This window comes from Anser brachyrhynchus (genome assembly GCF_964034855.1).
Source record: "Anser brachyrhynchus genome assembly, chromosome: 7".
NCBI lineage: Eukaryota > Metazoa > Chordata > Aves > Anseriformes > Anatidae > Anser > Anser brachyrhynchus.
In genome coordinates, this window is record NC_137701.1 from 18,582,681 (window position 1) to 18,595,397 (window position 12,717).

At 42.5% G+C, this 12,717-nt stretch overlaps 1 protein-coding gene across 4 annotated transcripts in view; it reads left to right on the forward strand.

The window, feature by feature from the left end:
* LOC308198026 (uncharacterized protein) overlaps positions 1-12,717 on the forward strand; it is a 424,888-nt gene that overhangs the window by 256,137 nt on the left and 156,034 nt on the right. The window contains exon 5 of one of the 4 annotated variants that reach the window (XM_080599551.1): positions 487-2,062. The exons of the other annotated variants lie outside the window; for them this stretch is intronic. Coding sequence (XP_080455677.1) covers positions 1,929-2,062 — 134 coding nt within the window. The 5' untranslated portion in view covers positions 487-1,928. The remainder of the gene's footprint in view (positions 1-486; positions 2,063-12,717) is intronic. 4 annotated transcript variants of the gene reach the window in all.

A 12,717-nucleotide genomic window follows, 5' to 3' on the forward strand; every position in this document is an offset into this window, starting at 1 on the left:
AAGAGTGAGGCAGAATCACAATATGAATAAATATATCAAAATGTGGTCCACCATTATATTGTCGTGATTTTGAATGTAAATTTTCTGATCACTTCAAACTTTGTCTTCAGGTCTGTTTGCAAAGTCTCTGTGAATTCTTCAAATGTATTTTTAAAATACACAGATAGTACCTGCTTTCTTTTAAAGAAATCCCTATTGGCAGTATCATGAGTTACCTTGAAATATGCTACATATGTTTGTGCTGGAAGAGAAAAGTCCTCATGCTACCTTAGAAATGTGGAAATACAGTCTCACTGCAGGCTTTTGTGGGGCAGGTTTTCAATCACAGTGCATTAAACAATTAATTGTGGAATGATGAAAATATGTCTTTGTGGTGTCCCTGCGAAGCTTGAAAATTTGGAACAAAGCATGTTAAAGAGGCAAGACTGGCATTGAAGTGTTCCTGGTATCATTGCTCCCTTTTATCTTTTTTGGCATGCTCCTTAGGAAACAGCAGAGAAAGAAAAATATGAAATTGAACACAGCAAATTTAATTATAAAACAAAGCCACCCACCTTGCTTTCAGGGTCAGGAAGTATAATCGCCTCCTTTTGACGCAAGAATGAGTTTAACAACATATGTTAAATGAACAATTATTTAAAATAAAAGGAAATGACCTTAAAAACAGCTGCAGTATCTCAGGCTATAGCGCAGACAGCAGTGCAGAAAAACAGCCCATTGTGGAACGAGGGCACATGCACAAATGAGAGCACTCCTGCAACTGTACCCTTTCAAAGACAAAGCAAAAAGCAATCATTGCACAGAAGACTGTAAAATGTCTTGCTTGTATTCATTCTCACCAACTTGTTCTGCCTCTGCTTTTTTTGTGTTTTTTTTTTTTTTTCTTTTTGGCTGCAAGACCAGATCCTAGTGCCCAAAGCCCCTGTTTACTGCACAATGGCACTATGACACTGGATTTTTTCCAGCAAACTGTATTTTAATGAATGTTGCAAGCAGTGGAAAGAACAGAGCAAGCACAGCAACACTGAATGCATAGCGAAGAAGAATAAAAAGAAAACAGCTTTTTGCAACAGAATAAATCCATTTTTATTGAAGCCGCCCGTAGTCACATGACAGTGTGGTTGCCTTTAGGACAGCGCAGAACCAGCCCGAAATGGTAAAGAAATTAAGCAGGTCTGCCTCCTCCACGCACAGGCTTTTTAGCCTGTCGACGCGTTGCCTGTCCGTATCCCTCGCAGCGCATCTGTAGAGCTATTAAATTGGATAATCCCTCTGGCCTTTGATACATTTCTGGACATGATTATTTCATTACTCGCAGTATATCAGTAGGATCATAATAAAAAGGACTTCTGACAACCTGCCAAGAGTTTTGTGGCCTTGTAAACACAAAAGTGCTCTAATAAAATTTTATTAAGTGTTAAAAAGTCATAAAAAGTGAAATAACATAAACTACAAAATTTACTGTCCTCAGCAAATGCTGAAAATATCGTCCATAGTAAAATTAAATTAGCATGTAATAGACAGAGAAGCAGTGTGGAGTGGATTTAAAAGAGGATCCAGGAAAAAAAAAAAAAAGAAAAAAAAGAGAGAGAGAGAGGGAGGGAGAGAGAGGGAGAAAAAAAAAAAAAAAGAAAAGGAAGAAGAAGAAGAAAGATTGCACTTGAGCTAAATGCGGGTGGCGGGGCTGGTTGCTGGAGGCGGCTCGGGCCGGGCGCCAGGCGGCGCTGTGGGAGCGGGAATGCGGCGGCCCCGCAGCGCGCAGCGCCCACCCCCGGGCCGCCGGGGGCGCTCCCCCACCCGTCACGAGCGGTCTGCGGGGATTTTCTTATTTTTTTATTTTTGAGGGGGGTGGGAGGCTTTTTTTTTTTTTTTCGATTTCGTGCAAATAAAAAAAAAAAAAGGAGAAAAAATGAAAAAAAAAAAGGGAAATGGAGTGGGGAAAACAATGCGGGGAGAGCTGGGCTGGAAGGCGCCCGGCGGGGCGGGCAGCGGCTCCGGGCAGGGCCGGGCAGGGCCGGGCAGGGGCCCGGCCGCCCTCCCTCGGTGCCGCCGCAAGAGCCACGTAAGTTCATCCTTTCCTTTGCCCTCGGCAGTGCGGGGGGAGAAGGCGCAGCTGGTGCCGGCAGCGCGGCGGGGATGGGGACGGGGAGGGGGACAGGGACGGGGACAGCGCCAGGATGCGGCGGCGGGTGCGGGGGCACCTCCCGGGGGCACCTCCCGGGCTCCCGCCCGGTGCTGCCGCAGCTGGGCGCTGCGCCGGGGTTCACCCTCGGTCCGCCGCGAAGGGAACGGAACCGCCTGGCAAAGCCGCCCGAAATTTACCCGGGGGCTGGGGGAGGATGAAACGAGAATGACACAACGGGGAAATTGACTGCATTTTTGCGGGTAGAAAATACTTCAAGTTTCGTTGTAGGCAGGTGAGGAGAAGTGATTCTCATGTGGCCAGGCTGATGTTCAAGGCCAAATCCCGTAGGGATACGAGTGGCTCGCTGCCCACGCCTGGCTCCTCTTCGAGCCCGGGCTGCGAGCGGGGACCACAAGCCCCGGACCGGCCCCGACCGGGAGCGGGCAGCTCTTAGGCAAAAACTGCCCCAAAGAGACGTAGTACGAGCAGGGAGAGACAGCGTTGTTCTCGCCAAGAGGGGGAGGAAAATAGCACGAAGTACTTTTTAGTAGAAATTCTAAAATTCTGGAAGAAATTTGCATTTTAGTAATCTTGGATTCATGCACTGTATATTAAGGGAGGGTTAAAAAGAAAAACTGTATACATATTGTGATCTATTTTGAGTCACATGAACGAATGGGAAAGTTGTAGGTGTAGTGCTTGCTTTAGTTTGAGTGTCTTAAATTAAGCGTGGTTTCCAAAAATAGGCGTTTGTGTTTGAATACAAAGCTGGCTAGACCTGTGTGCATGTGCGGACCATACAGCATAAAATGTATATTTATCTCACTGATTCAAAACTTGTAGTGTTTTATATATCCTTGTGTTCAACACCTCTGATTAAAAGAATGGGGATATTACTTTGTAATTTATATATATCTTTACTGGCAAATGCAGAAATAAAATATATTTGAATAAATAGCAAAAAAAAACCTTGCTTTTCTTCCATCTCAGATTTTTATATAAAACTTCAGTAGTCTTACGGTAATGACTGCAACTCATAATGTTCACAGAAAGGAGTTGCACCTTTTAAGCTGAAGAAAAATACCACATGACATTGTCTACTACATTGAAAACAATCTGAGCTCTGAACCATCTACAAAAACGCCCAAGTTTTCCATGAGAGCTGAATAATGATTTTCTCTGCCCTCTAATGAAATTTTCAGTCTTCTGTCACCAGATATAATGTAAAGACTGCAAAAATGGAAGCAGAAAGTATAGCAGCAGTGTGATCAAAGCATCAAACACACATGAATTAAAAAGTCAGCGAAGCATTACAGACTTCCACATGCATATGGCTAAGGTGTGTGAAAGCCTACATTACTTTGAAGAGTTTTAAGTGAAACGAAGGGGTTTGGGAGTTGCTTTGCGTTCCTGAACGACTCTTCAGGATCAGGTGTGATATCTTCTGGCTTTTGGCAACACTTGTAAGTCCCTCTTTATGGTGTGGTGTGCAGAGCCACACCACCATTATGTTTAAATCCACTCTTTAGAAATCTAATTCTGTCTCCCAGTTCATCAGTGGTTTGTTATTTCGTGCTGCACTCTGCCTGAACAAGTATGCGTGCAATATCACGGTGTGAACAAGCCCGTTTATTCTCTGGGGTTTGCGGACATGAGTCAGATTATGTACTTGTGTGTGCGGGATCCAGGTTTCAGTGGTGAGAGAAATTATTTTTTTTCTAAATTGAGCCTTCTAATTTATGGTGGGCGGTGCAGAGCGCGTGACATTACTTTTGCAACTGAATTTTTATATCAGCTTCAAGTGATGTAACGTTCCAACAAAAAGACGTGGCAGGCAGCTATATGTTATATTTAAATGGCCGCAATAAAGGCTCGATGGCCAAGTGTCTGATTCTGCATTGAGGCACCGTGGGAGCTCCCGCTGTTTGCACCCGGTTTCAGCCCCGCTCGTTTCAGTGCCCCACATCGTGAGCTGCATCCCTGGCCACAACCAGCAGTCACACGAGCCCTGCCTAGGAAAGTTTGCAGTCCGCCTGCCAGAAGGGCCTCAAAGGGTGAGGAAGAAAAGCACAGCCACAGCCGACTAGGATGCTTGCAGCAGGCAGGATGGATGTTGTCTGGGCTCAGGGACCAGGGCTGCACATGTGCCACTTCTTTTGCAGGGCTTCTCTAAGTGCTTGCAGAATTTAAAGGCACGCACCAGCCAACAGAGGCCTATCTTGCAATACATTAACCAGATCTTTCTGAGTTGATAAATGGTTTCAGGCTTTTGTTGTTGGATTTTTTATTTTTATTATTTTTACTGTAACACAGCTGGGCCCTACGCTACAGAGATAGATAATGGATGAAATCTTGGCTCTCCTGAAGTCAGTCACAAAACTCATTGACTTCACTGGAGTCACGTTTTCGTCGACTTCATTGTAATGTTTGGTATCAACCATATGGAAGAGATTTAGTATTGGCTTTAGAAGAAATAGAATTAGCTCCTCTACAAATGATTTGCATGGGTTGTTATCTGTTTATTTCTCCAGGTAATATAAATGGCAACGCTAAGTATAAAATAGACTAATAGCTGCAGAACATTTTGATTTCCTGTAACTACAGCATAACTCGACTGAAATCTGAACTTCAAATCAACAAACTTGGATTACTGTGTGTAAGACCACCAGGTCTGCTCTGGACCATGTGAGGGCATGGGAAGACATTCAAAGGCAAAACTGACTATTTACAGTTCGTGACACTCTTTAGGACCACGGCGATGTGAAATTGTATGTCAAAGATGCATTAATACAAGAGGCAGTTAGTTAAACAGGAGCAGCAGTATTAATTTGCAGCCCTCACCCTTGTACATTCAGTGTTATTGAATTGTGCTTCCCCTTGATATTTTAAACAGATGCATCATAATGGACTCCTTAAAATCTGATTTAAACCATAACACCAGGATGTACAATTATGTTAAAAACTGGAGGGGGGGTGGTGGTGACTGTTGGACTCCCAGCCACTCCCACAGTCATCTTTTCACAGACAGTTTTTTCTGATCTATTAGCCTGCCAGACAAGGATGGCATCTATCCAGTGTAAATACTACATTTTCAACATTTGGATGGTGTTTTGAGCAACATTTCTCATCCCCTGAGAACATATTCTTTATAAATACAATATTATCTGCAGCTCAGAGTAAGACTATGGTAGGATGTGACTTTATAATGCAAAAGGTATTTAGAGAACTCTGTGTATGGACTCACTCTAGAATAAAATTTCTTCCTTTCAGATATTTTAATTTATGGTGAAAATGACTTAAGCACAGCATCAAACACACTTTTTTTTTTTTTTTCTGGAATAGGGAGGATCCAGACATAATTTTGGAGGAGTAATTCCATGTGTAGACAAGATCTGTTGCTACTTTTTAGCAGCATAACCTGCACTGTGCATATCTTAAAGTGGAAAGCCCCACTAGCATCTTTGGGACTTAATATCCTCATTGGACTAAATTCCTCACTGTGTATTCCAGTAATATCCCACTGACGGTGCCAAATGCTGACAGAGCTCCGCATTGGAAATAATTATGAAAATGAGTTGATCTACATCCACAGCAATTAGTGGATATTCTTAGAGAAAGAGCCCGTTCTTAAATTCTCATCTTTGTTTTAAATCCTTCTCTTTCTTGTCAAAGGGAAAATGGGCAATATTTGAACTGAGACCAAGTAAGTTTCTTTTTACATATAGTTATTTAACTAAAACCAACTTGGCTGCTTTGTACAGTCTTGTGTAGGGGAGGAGGAACTGCACCCAGCATGGCAGTTAGATTGCAAGCTTCTGGCTGGTGTGGCTGGCTTTACATGACTGAATTATATGCCCTGAAATTTGTGTTTGCAATTAAAAAAATCTGACCTATCTTCAACTACAGAAGCATTGCTTAGGACTGTTTTAATATTTACCAGATACAGACTATTAAACTGGAACAAATATAATCCTGAAAATACCAGCTTCACATTTTCCTGGTTGTAGGTAATTTTCCATACACATAACCTGCTGTTGTGAAAGAATGTCCTTATTTCCTGGCTTTGAAGTACAGCTTCCCCACCTTCCCTTCAGCTTGTGCCTCATGACACTTTGTGTCTTGGGTCTTATGTTTGCCCAAGCTGAATAAAATGTTATCAGCTGCTGTGTCAATCTCGTTTGCAAGTTCCTGCCTGCCGACACCGAACTTGGTGTTCTGGTGGCACGGTAACACCTGGGTGGCGGGGCTGCAGGGGAAAGAAAAAAGAAATTGGAGATTTTTGCAATGAAAGCTGCATAAGAAAGATCATGGCTTTCAAAACGGCTAAAGCGTTTTACCATAGACCTGAAGGAGTGACACGTTAGCGTGGCTGGCCAGCCTCTTGCTCATAACCGGGGCTGGGCTGAGTCCCCGGCCCGGCAGGCAGGATTTTCTCCTGAGCCCATTCGCAGCCAGGGTGAGTGCTGCGGCCTGCAGGCGTGCGGCTCTGCGCCAGGTCTTCCTGGAAGAGAACTTGGCCTTGCATTTCCAGCCTTTGTAGCTGAAAAAATAACTGGGATAATACGAAGCCTGAGTAAACTAAGGAGCTTGCAGGAAGCTTGAAATAATGGTTCTGAGAAGTGTGAACCATGCCCATCAAATGTGATACCTTAGAGGCCTGATAACAATGCATTCAGCGTAAGGCAGTATTAACTATTTAATGGCAAGCCGTGACAGTACAAGTAACTGGCTAAACTGCTTGGCCTGCTGGTAGAGTCAGTCCATGAGCAGAGGAAATACAAACTTCTCAGGACTTCTCCTTGCTTCATGGTTTAGTGCCAGGGCATCTCGCTTCTGTCCCTCTGCCCCCTGGTGCTGCACTGTGCACGGAGCTGAACCAGAACACGTTTGGTGTGCCCTGGGAGGGAGGCGGGGTGAGCAACAACCATGAGGAATATGCGTAGATCTGCCTCCTCATCCGCCTCGCTGAGGGCTCTTCAGCAGCAGCACCCGCGCACAGCCCTCCCTGCATCACAATTAACACCTTCAGCCCCCTAGCCAGGGAAGCGTCAGAGCTCATGTCATTGTAGTGCAAGCAGAGCACGCAGGCCTCTGAAACCAGATTGGAAGGCATGTCCCTTTGGGTATGTACTTACACCCGCGTTCTACTGTGTGAGCAAAGTGTCATCCATTCCCTACTTACCATTGTTTAGGGCGTTCAGCATGTGAAAGCCAGAGCTGCTGGGATAGGAAGAACAGCTGAAATATCTCTAATGACATGCAGTCCTAGAAAGTGCTTTGAAGTTGTATAGCTGCTTTCTTTTCTATGATTTCCAAATGCAGAAAGGAAAAAAAAAATATCAATATTAAAAGCATCAGTCCATCTACTTAATTAGATAACAGTTGCCTGTGTCATTTATATTCTTCTTATGATGACCTGAAGTGGAGAAAGCAGAGAATTTTCTTGATGGTTATAAAATGTTCATTATTTACTTCTGAGACAAAAAAAAAAAAAAAAAAAAAAAAAAAAAAAGAACTACATAATATTTACCAAAGACCAAAGGCCAACATGTTTAGGTATTTCAAAAAGTATATTTTTTACCTAGTTCTGTGACTCTTGATGGTGATCCTGGCTGTGATGTGGTTCTCTGAAGGTCTCTGGAGTACCACCACCATTTTTCACCATCATTCATCTATCAGCGACATCATCTTTTTGAAATCTAGCAAATGTTTGCTTCTTTTAGTCCCATTCCTGTCAGATGGATATTTTCCCCGTACAAGACAGGGAGAGAAGGACTGTACACTCAGCCTCACTGAACTGACTCCTCAGACCTTGCTAATATGCTGGGGACTGCAAGTTGTGATACCTCTTCTAAGAACGCCAGTGTAGTCCTGGGTGATCTCCATGGCCAATTTTGCCACCCAACATAAGAAAATACCATTTAGGATGAATTTCAGCTTTCTGGGCTCTGAGGATCGAGCCCCAGGCTGCAGATGCCCTTCTGAGCTGCTTGCTCTGAGCATTGCACATACATTGACCATCAATAAAGGCTGACAAAAAATACCCCTGCAGTTGATGCAGACCATGAATACCCAATGCTACATTCTCTGACATACTGCAACTGAACCTCGTAATGATGACATTCACTCCATGACTATAATTTAATGTCTTTTAGTTGTGCATTTTAGATTGTGACTTATTCCATGGAAAACAGCAAGATTATCTGCCAAAGGCCATAGTCTGCTGTCTTGACATAAATAAGCAGGTTCTTCAATTGATTGCCGTAGGAAAGTTATTCTAAAGCCTAGGCAGACCCAGGAGACCATGAAACCCTGGTTCTGCACTTAGTTCTACAAGCTCCAGTGAACACAGAGAGGCTGTGCATGGCCACTAGTTCCCATCAAAGGGCTGGGGTAGATATCAGTACGTGCCTTGGCATGTGTTGCAGCTGAAACAGTACGCTTTACTTTAGCACAGAAACTACTTAGAGGCTTTATTCAGTTACTGGCCCACATTTCCCATTTCTTGTATATACAACTGCTGGTTTATAACATACTGTATGAACCAATAAATTGGAAATCAAAGGCATATCTGCAAGAAACTTTAACAGCATAGTAGGTGAGTAAGAACTACAAATCTCACTTGTTATTCTGCCCAATGACCCAGAGAAGAGAAAGAAAATAGAAAGGAAACTGCTGACAGTTGTATAACCACATAAAAATATTAAAATACCAAGCTGCTTATGAGCATTTCATAATAAAATCCTGTCCTGATAATAGTTTTCATCCTAATTTTGTACTTCTCTGTGACTTTAATGTATCCAAACAATTTTAATTCATTGTTAAAGACATATTTCCTCTGTGATTACATCTAGGTACAACAAAATTAAAGCTTTCTAAAATATAATTGCCTGGAAAAGGGAACTGCTGATACACTTCTAAGTGTAGCCCCATGACTGACATCTCTGGCAAGTTGAAATAAATAAATAAAGGTAATTGCTACATTGCTTGAGCAGTGAAGGAATTGCCATTTTATATATGACTACATTACAGTGTTTAGATAAATTACCTGATGTAGGTCAGTAAAGTGGGACCAATTAACTTTTGTCTCTTAGAAAGGCCTCAAAAAAATGATTGTTCTTCATCAAACACCCACTGAAAGGACATCTCACTGTAATACACTGAGATAAAGAATGGATGCAGGAGGGAAATGTGCTTCTTTAACGGGTAGGTCCTAATTGTCCTTGACAGCCAATGAAAAGTCACATAAAGTTTACATGAATTGATTTTACTGTTAAGTTGCTTGAAATTTTGTCAGTCCAAAGGAAAAAAGAACTGAAAGATCACCCACTTTATACAGAAATGCTGTTCTTCAAGAAACCCAGGCAGCAGAAAGCTGTAGAATACTTTTGCAAGCTTTTGTCCTACATGGGCTTGCTCTACTCTTGCTATCAGCCCTGGCTTTATGACACAGACCTTTCTTCAGTCTAGAGCCACACAAACTTTCCAGATTTTTCGGTGCTGCCTCTAACGTTTATATCTATCTCATGACTATGGGCTGCAATGTGACATTACTCTGGTGCCAAGCTTACCCACCCCTAACAGTTCATGACACGTTTTCTCCCAACAGTGCTGGAGGTGGCCTGTAACATAAAAAAGCTTTCTCAGTACAGAAGGATGCAGGCACAGGAGATGTTGTTACAAAGCTACACAAAAAAGCCTTTGCTATTTGTGTATGTTTATGTGCATTTCATTAGCAAAGAGGGGAAACTGCAATGGAAAGGAAACCAAGGGGAAACTTCAGTAGTTTCCTTAACTTCTTTTCTGGATGACTGGTGTAAGAAGTAGTGTGATTACTGGCATAAACTCTACCTGATTGCCACTTTAACCTTATTCCTCCCCGTATAACTGTCAATAATATATGTCCAAATATTCAGCAGTATATGATGTTAGCTGTGTTCTGGAAATAAATATTACTTTCTTATAAAAGATTTCAGTCATACAGCATTGCTACCAGAGGTGGGCAAAACACTTCTGCCAAATATTTTATTTACCCAGAAATTTGCCTAAATAAATGTATTTTTAATAACGTCCCAAATGAAATAACTTTTTTTATTTTTTTTAGCATCAATTTCAGTGTTTGCATTGTATAGCTAGAGTCAGATTTGCTTGTTCTGGTTGCTGAAAATTGTGGTAGAGATTGTTTTCTCAACAGCAAACAGTTTCAGAGTGTTTGATATGGAGCGAGCCTGTGTCACTCCAGTCTGCGATGAAGTTGTTCTACTGTGTTGCCCTAACCCATCAAAATGGGTTAATGCACTGTAGCCCATGGTCATCCTTGTTACAAGAGTAGCATTTTAAATGAAAGGTCCTGACAATTCAGAAAGGGGGATGAAATCCCATCTTAGAAAGGAGCTTTTCTTTGCTCAGTCCCATTAAGTTGCCCAGCTCATTGAGGACAGACGTTCACTGCATGCACACATCTGGCCCAGCCTCTCTGCATGTAACATCATTCATCACGATCTGTCATGCTAGCCTTGCTGCCCGCATTCCCCCAGCATGCCACAGAAAACTTTTCTCTCTCAGCACCTTACATTTCACTCCCTTGTAGGCATCCTTTGTTCATTCTAACAACAAAATGGTGCCATTCAGGACCTGTAGTAACATAATTGGTAGTTACACAGCACACTCCTTCAGTCACTGAGACGTCTGTGAGTGCAGGATCATGCTAGGATTACTGCACCATCCTGAACTGCTCCAAAAAAGAGATGTAAACTAATATCTTCATCATGCTTTTTGGCCCAGTGACTTCAAGAATGCTTTTTAAATTTTAATCCTCTGCATGTACATGCTAGGTGAAGCCAGTCTGCAGAATGATAAACTGAGATAAACTATGGCCTTGCCTTATGTGGTGACCAGCAGTGAAACTTAAAGTTTCACTCAAGTGCAACAACTTCCAAAAATGCTGATCTTCCCATACTGATTAAATATTAAACATCTTATTTTGTGTATGCTGGTAAAAATATAGCGGAGCTGGAACAAATGAATGAATTTGAAAACTAATGAAATAAGAAAAATGTTGGTTATTTATTGATTGGTACAGCAACATGCTAGGAAGTATTAAGTCTCTGTGGATTATGAGAGTAAAAAACATAATTACATTTGTTTCATTGCTGCTATATAGTTGCTGTGAACCCTGGTGGTCCAGAACACTATTTCTGCTCTTTGAACATAATTTCAGAATTTTCCATTTCGTGCTCCAGCCCTGCCAGCCAAGTAGGTCAGTTCATTACAAGTTTATGATTATTGAGACCAGAATTGTACAGACGGAGGCATCCTGCTGTCTGTGAAAAGGGAGGCTACAAGGGCAATGCCTCCCAGGTACGACCACCAGGCAGCCCATGCCATTGATAAGTTCTCCACATGAGACTGATGGACAAGTTGAACTTCTGGCTGACCTTTTTTTTGCCACTCCACCGCATGCAGTAGTACCCTGAGATTGTGCATCAGCATGGTTCTCTGATGGGCTGGTTATCTGTTGTAGGTTTTGCCTCCACGTGGAGTACAATTATGCTAGGCCACTGCTCAAAGGCTGATGTTTCAACTTTGAAATTTATTCCATTTTCTTCTGCTGAGGATCTATCTTAGGCCATTTGCAAACAGGCTTCCAATGCTCATACTTAACTCATTGTCAGAGAGGAAGAAGCTCCTTATTCATGTACTTTAGCACACACTCTCTTTTTCAAACTCACCTTCTTCAGCTGCACCCCAAAGCCTGCTTTTCGTATCTTTGTCTTATCCAACACTCCTGCCCCTGCTGCTTTCTATGCTGTCTGCTCCCGGTGACTGCATTAGACTGTTGTTCTCCAAACAAAAAGTATGTTATTTTTTCTCTTAATTTTCTCCATCGCATCCCACCTGTCTTCTCAGTCATCTCAACTCTCTTATCTATCAGGCTCAGAACCTTGGCACCATCATTAGATATTTGCTTTCTTTTGCCAGTCTGCTCAGTATTGCAGATAACCTTTCTGTAGTACACCTGTTTTTCATCTCTTTCTGTATGTCTTCTCTCTAGTCACTCCAGACTATGGAGTGACTCTATACTCTGTGTAGCCTTGCCTTCCCACGGCTCTGTGTGTATTTGTTCAAGCGGATTCAAGTAGTCATTTAAAAGTCAGGAATGCAGATGAATAGCTGAGTGGGTCTGCCTGACAGACCAACCTGTGTTCCCAAAGCAAGGGACCAAGACAAAAGAATATGGCCTTGTTTTGGGCTACCAGCTATACACACTCAAGCTTTGTGAGAGGCAATGAAATTGGATGCAAAACTTGGGCCATGATGCCAGCTATGATTTTGACCTGCATTCTGGATTAAATAGCAATACAGTTGCTTGGAAGGAGCTGATTTTTATCAGCTACTCATCACTGGAAACATGCCCCACAGGTGCACACTGCCGCTAGCTCCTTGTGCCAGTACAGTTAGCAACGCAGGGGAATCCAGGATTGAAAAAAGAACAAACACAGGGTTTCCAGGAGAAAACTACAGAAACATAATCACCACTTCTATTTCAGTTCTTCTGCTCATCAGAGCAGAAGCTGCTTATAAGTAGCAGG